General features: G+C 47.0%; 1 protein-coding gene across 1 annotated transcript; it reads right to left on the bottom strand.

The window, feature by feature from the left end:
• Positions 1–328: 328 nt before the first annotated feature.
• LOC131266085 (cytochrome P450 4C1-like) lies at positions 329–6573 on the bottom strand. Its single transcript, XM_058268439.1, has 8 exons — positions 6399–6573; positions 4961–5158; positions 4613–4801; positions 4262–4334; positions 4036–4162; positions 2062–2238; positions 719–1026; positions 329–602 (listed from the first exon to the last, which is right to left on the bottom strand). Exons 1-8 carry the CDS (start codon positions 6571–6573, stop codon positions 329–331), a joined length of 1521 nt encoding a protein of 506 aa, XP_058124422.1.
• Between the last annotated feature and the right edge of the window lie 454 nt (positions 6574–7027).

Genomic DNA, 7027 nt, shown 5'->3' with positions numbered 1-7027 from the left:
AAATGTGCATTTTGAAATTGAATCCAAAGTTTGCTAAGCTCGTTAGTTGTTAAGTTAGGAAATTGGATGCATTATTAATTTTCAGCTTTTTTGGTGCAAATAAAAGCTCCGCTTGAGAAATATGTGGATCTAACGCAGCTATAGTACGAGGCGTACCTCAAACCTGCTAGACTGCAAACATAATAATTTACATAATTCCGACCAACCAACCGTTGCTGCATCACAGGAAATCCAAGCCGACCGCGACCGCACAAACATCGCTCTCGGAAATCCCACACCGTCCGCAGTGGTCAAAAGAATGGACCGGAAGAACCGGCCCAAGACCCGCTCATTTGCGGGACTCCAGGTACAGCAGGATGCCATCCTTGGGGCGAGTGATAAGCTCGTGCATGATGGTCTGCTCCTCGCGTGTTCGGGCCGACCGCAGCCGGAACCGTCGCAGGACGCCCGACACGATGCTCTTCTCCTCGAGCAGGGCGAACTTCTGGCCGATGCAGTTCCGCGGTCCCGCACTGAACGGGATGTACGCGTACGGGTGGCGGTTTTCCGTGTTTTCCGGCAGAAACCGATCCGGATCGAAGCGCTCCGCGTCGGGATAGAATCTGCGAGTCATGAACGGACCAAACAAATCAATCGAACGGATCGGCATCGTGACCCCTGGAGGTAATTTAGTTTTTCGTTTTTTCTCGCATCTCGGTCCACTTCCCGCTGTCCTCACCTTTCGTCACGGTGCACGTGGTACGCGTGGATGCCGACGATGGTCTTCGCCGGCACGTGGTACCCGCCGAGCTGAACGTCGTCGCTGAGCGTCCGGCCGAAGAAGGACACCGACGGGTAGAGCCGGAGCGACTCCTTGATGCACCGCTCGAGCAGCTTCATCTCGTTCAGGTCCTGCATCGTCGCCGGCCGGTCGCTGCCGTCCGGGAAAATGGACTCAATTTCCTCCCACACCCGATCCTGGATGTCCGGATGGAGCGCGAGCAGAAACAGCACCCAGCTGATGCCAGCTGTCGTCGTGTCGTGTCCCTGTCGAAGAGAACAAATTGGGTACGCTGTAACCGGTGCCGTCCATTGCTTTTGCGCCTCCCGCTGAATCCTTCCGCCGGGCGTAGGAAAAGACACCCACACACACACACAGAAAAATACAACCACACTGGCCTCCGCTTGCGTGCATTATGATCGAATGGTCGCTGAGGTGTAATTTTACGGATCTACCCCGGCGTCGGTGTTTCGGTGTTTCGGTGTTTCGGTGTGTCCGTCCGGCAGCAGGCCCGGGCCGAACGAAGCTACCGGGTGGAAAATTGGACAACAAATTGGCAATGATACCGTTACCATGTTGAACGATGGCCCTGTTTTCGGGGGGTGGTTTATATTTGTTTCTTTTTTTCCCTCTCTCTCGTTTTCTGCTGGACTTGGTAACGGGTGGAGTCTTGTTTGTTTGTTTGTTTGTTTGTTTGTTTGTTCGGCAAAAGGCAACACAGCATGTGGTGGGCGAGTTTCGACAGAAGGTGAAACAATAACCTGCAGCAAAACGAAATCATTTCTCCACGCGCAGCGAACGCTCGATTGGCATATTGATTTTGTTGTGTGAAATTGTATGTGTATGCTTATCTGTATTGATTCCTTTTACAAATAAATACAAACTTTCCCTTTATAACGATGTTTTCCATTTTAAAATGTGTTTAAACAGAATCGAACAAAAATTAAAGCATGGTTCAAAATTAAATTGTGAAGCAATGGACAAATAAACGAAAATGCAACCTACAAGCAACATTTAAGTTTCATTTTTCAATATTTCTAGACAACAAATGTCGTTTAAAAATATTTGTTGACCTAAAATAGTATACTTTGTTGCATTGGATGTATTCTGTTTAAAATTGAACAGTTTTCAGTTTCAAACGATGGTTGGTAACTATGGAAAACTTACAGTGTAAATTAATTTTACACTCTACTAATTGCTTTCCATTGATTTCCCCAAGGCAACCACCGACGGGAGCGATGGCCTCATCATCGATTCAGGCGATTTGTGGCGCCTCCATCCTCCCGATCGTCGTTACTTACCTCGAACATGAAAGTGTCCACCTCTTCGCGGACGTCCTCATCGGTCAGCAGTTTGCTCGCCTGATTGCCCTCCAGCAGCAGATCGAGGAACGCCAACCGTTTCTTGCGGCCAAACGTTTCCCCGTCCTCGCCGGTGCTCTGCTTCGTCTCGAGCGCTGCCTTCCGGTCCCGGATGACCTGGAATCGTGGGGGCAGGGTTGCTTTATTTATTCATTTTTATTCACCACGAAACAAAGTATGTCAAGGAGGAAATCTTCTACGCGAGGGGTCGGACGGTGAGATATCGTGAAATTGTCAATCGCCGATCGAGCCAACGATGGGGTTCGTTAGATAGCGGGCGGAAAACTAACGGAAAAGCACCAGTTGCGAAACGGTACAAAGGAATGCAACTGGCCGTAGCGATGCGGAAAGAAAAGAAACTCCCGGACCGTTGTTGCTGTGGACCATTGTCCGATCCCGGGGGCCCGACAGTGCTTCATTGAACAGCGGCAAAATGTGCACCGGAAACGGCGAAGGCAAGTACGGACCGGGCGATTGCAATCGAAGCGAAAGCGAATGACAGCAGAGAGCTGGGAGAGAGCGTGGGCACACCCTCGAAGGACATCGTGCCGGGACAAGGATGCCGGAATATGCACAAAAGGACGCGCACACACACACAAACGGACGAGCTACGGTGATTGCAATCCGGTTGCAAGGTGCTTTCGGTAATTGATGGCATTACAGTGATTGCATGCTCCAGGATCGACGTCGACGAACGGGGGAAAGGAAATGAACCCTCTGAGGGAGGAGGAGGGGGGGTTGGGAAGCATTTGGGAGCACAAACGATTCCACCAACGGGATCCACGCGAAACTGCAGCGAAATTCTATTGCGCTTTGAAGAAAGCGCCCCGGGAAAACCGGTGCTAACCGGGGCGAGAATGTTGACTGACAATTAATGTGGTTGCACAACAGCTGGCACCTTCCGGAAGGTGGACGGAACGTTACGAAATGGACGCGGTCGGCCACCTGCTGCTGCTGCTGCTGGTGCTCTGAACTGTAAGCACCTGATTGGCACACAGCGTCGTACAAGCCATGCAATTAAACGGCGCAAACGATGGTCTCGAGTACTTTAATTTCCCCTTTGTCGGGCGGAAAAGTCTCATCGGGCACTTTTCTGTTACATAATGCGAACGGTTACAAGCGCCGATCGATAAAGCTGACCATTGATTGTAGGTTGCTCGGGAGAACGTTGGAACAGGCATTAAGCTGAGGTGAGGGAGCGAACAATTTCTTTTAACGAGAAATAAACAAAAATGGCAAAACATCGATTCTCTGCATGTCTTCTGCTACCAACAAATATAAAATCGACATTGAAGCTCTCAAATTGATACGTCAATGACGATTTTTAGCATGACTCTTTCACACGTCATTCAAAATTGTGGAAAAAATAGGTCATATAGGAGGGCCATTCGTAATCAGTTTGTAATCAGATCTTATTTATAAAGATTTGATATATTTTGAGTATCTGTAATTCCAATACGAAGTAGACCATTTCTATAAAATAAGGAAATGTTCCCCCAACTCCATACAGACTAAGAAAAACAGAGTTTGAAAAATTGGAGTATTTGGCCAAATATTGACACCAGTGCGCTCCACATAAGCTGGTTCTTAGTTAGTTTTTAAAGTTAGTTAGACTTTAGTTTTTGTCTTCACAACAAGAATGCAAGAATTGCAAATCCAATTCTTTTTTGTAAAACAACGTTGACAAACATATTCCGGAATTTGAAGAGTGTCTGCATGATTGCAACTATTTGTTCAAGTTTTCGCGTAGCCTAATACCACTTGCTTATCATTTGAAACTAAGAGATGTTCTTATTGACATTATGATGCTGCTCTCCAGAGAACAACACTGAAGAGGACTCAAGAAACGAACACTAGTCTAGTTGCAATTAACAAGCGTTTGGTACAATCCTATTGAACCACTTGAGTACCTACCTCCCGGGTGTAGTTGTGCACCGTGCTAAGGGCGTGTGCGTACCGCTTCGCAAATCGTGACCGATTCCAGATAAAGTTCACGTGCAGCCAAGGGCGAACCATACGCTCAACGAACAGTCTGCTTAGCCTGCAAAGGAAGGACATGGAATGGCGCTTATTGGAGGATTCTGGGTATCTGGGATAAGCAACCTTAAGCCGCAGCGTCCCGGAATGTCCCGGTACTTACTCGTAGACCGCCTTGACGTAGACGTTGTCCTCACCTTCGCTCTGGGCGTTCACCTTCACACCCATTGCCGTTTCTGTGACATCCGTTTTCGGGAGACCAGCGTTGTGTTTGATGGAAAGAAGAAGAATGGGGATGAAAAACGACCACAACAATCCATTAAAGACCGTGTCGACAAGGGATTCCTCCTCCGTTTGGAGCTCGCGCATACATCATCATACATCGTGAGCACCGGCAGAGGACATGACAACCCTGGTAGGCCCGGGTTGCCGTTGGCACCGGTCCAATCGGTAATCCATGGCGCCCGCACAATCCGTCTTGTCGTAAACCGGGTGTCGGGGGAGGCGCACTTACCGCAAATAATGTCCAGCGCTAGCTTCGCGATGAACGGGTACACGTTGACCGGTTTGCCGGTGTCGGCGTGGGGCTGCAGCAGCTCCACCATCTCCGCGCTGTTCTCCGCGAACACGTCACAGAATCCATCCAGAATGTTGAAGTGGAAGGTCGGCGTGATGAGCTTACGGTGCTGGAACCAGCGCTCACCTGTTGCGTCCACAGGCACCAGGGAAGAATCAAAACCATTTCCAGACACGAACCGGACATTTCGGGTAAGAAGTGGGATGGAAAGAAAAATGTCAAACATTATGGACTATGGGTTTGGCTGGAAAACGGTTTTTCGCCACCGAATCAAGGACATCGTACCTTTGGAGGTGAGCAGGCCTTCGCCGAGCCAGTCGTGCAGGAAGCGATACATGGTGGCCTTTTCGATGTGCTTGCTGGAGCTGATCACCTGCTCGACGTACTCCGCCTTGCTGATCCGCACCTCGGGCACCAGCGCCGTCCAGACGCGATGGATGTCCGGGTAGGCGCGCGTTCTCGCGTCGAGCACGTAGAAAATCTCTGCAAAAGCGGGATGACAAATGGTAACTCGTAAGTGAAACACATTCGGGTGGATGGTTGGAAACAGAAGTATTTGAAATTATGCATTGAGCAACGTACCGGTGCTTTATCGCTAACATTACAACTTCTTTGTACCAAGAAACAGTGTTGTCAGTAGATTGAAATGATGAGTAACCTGTTTTAACGCCATAGATATGGTGCTACAGCGTAATTAAAAGGTAATTGCTGGTGTAGCTTCAACTAGATACGTCGTAATCTACCAGATAATGTGCGGCAACCTTTGCTCCATATGACTTTGAACGTGGGAATTAAGTTTTTTCTCGCAAACACGTTCAACACGATAAGTGGCCAATGGTGAATAACTTTACTGGCGCATTGCTTGGCTAGGTTTGCAACGATAAGAGGCATTTGTCTTTAAAATTTTAAAGTCTTAAAAGTAGCTTTTGCTTTTTTAATAAATTTGCACGCAGAAATGTAGAGTTTACTAAATTTATAAACTTTTTCAAAAGACAAAATACCTTTACAATCGTTGTCTTTGTGTTATGCTGATTCTTCAACTATGTTTAGCCATCTGAATATGGTTAGTGTTTCAAGATCAGTTCTGAAAATAACCGTCTCTTACTTCCACCGTAGTTCATCTGCTTAAAATTTGAAGGTACTAAAACGTTTTTTTAAATCGCTTTTAAGCTCTATCTTAAAGAATGCCAGTTCAAATCTTTTGATTAGTATTTTCTGCTTTGGAACCTTTTGTTCTAACTTCTTAGGGAACAACTCTGTTACATCATCTTATATTTTTGAAAGTGATAAAATTGAATGGAATCACAGAATTTTGAATAGAATTTCAATTTGGGATTTAAGTATACAATTTGCAGTTATTACATCGACTCAGTTTTTTAGGAAATAAACACTAATTTTTGATAAAATGAATCAGAAACTCACAAGATTGTATTTCTATGTGATGTAAAATTTCGGGCATTGAAATGTTTCATTGAAAACGCATCGTTTTTCCACATAAAATTCAATCCAGTAGTGATCCTAATGCAGGTATCTATGTTTTGTTCGGTTACTTTACAGCACTGTAGCTATGATCATCCAGTTGAGCAATCTTATCTTAACTGTATGTCATATTAATTTTTGTACTTTGCACTTTACTTTACGAGCTTTGCACTGCAGATAACGATCAAGGGTGTTACTATTTAACCCAACAAAACCTTTTAAACATTCATCCACTGCGGCTTACCATGATGCTTCTTGCCGAAAAACGAGTACATCGTTCCGACCAACGGGTACGCCTTCGGGCCGGGTATAACATCGTAGATCTTGCTCAGCTGCCATCGTTTCATGAGCCAGTGCAGAAACGGGGCAAACACCAGAAACACCAACACACCGTGCACGATCGTCTGAAGCTCCGACATGACTGGTCTGGTGGGACGCTTCGGTGAACAGGTTTGGCTTTCGAAACGGGTTCGGCTGACCTGGTTGTTTCTACCTTCACGCTCGTTTTGATACACCTACCCTAAAAACCTTTGACACAACAAATCAAACGATCATAGGTTATCACAGCCACTGTTGTGAACGATCGTCACGTGGATCGCTCTGACCCCTTTGCTTATTTATGGGTCGAGGGTTGAATTGTCTTCGCGTGAATCTTCACTGAACCGACTATCGCGAAGGCACTTCAAACTCTCGTCTTGAAAGCCTAAAGGCTACTGACTGTTGAGGCAATATAGCCCCCGCGTACCAGCACCACGACAACCGACTGAGCCGTTTACGACTTCGTACGAGAGGAGAAACCGCATCGTCATCGGCCAGCCGGTGTTGGACCCCGGCTTACAGCCCGAACCCCCACCTGACCGGATGAATCTGTTG

The sequence above is a fragment of the Anopheles coustani genome, chromosome 2, assembly GCF_943734705.1.
Source record: "Anopheles coustani chromosome 2, idAnoCousDA_361_x.2, whole genome shotgun sequence".
In the NCBI taxonomy this organism is placed as follows: Eukaryota; Metazoa; Arthropoda; class Insecta; order Diptera; family Culicidae; genus Anopheles; species Anopheles coustani.
This window is presented reverse-complemented; position numbering and strand designations above follow the sequence as displayed.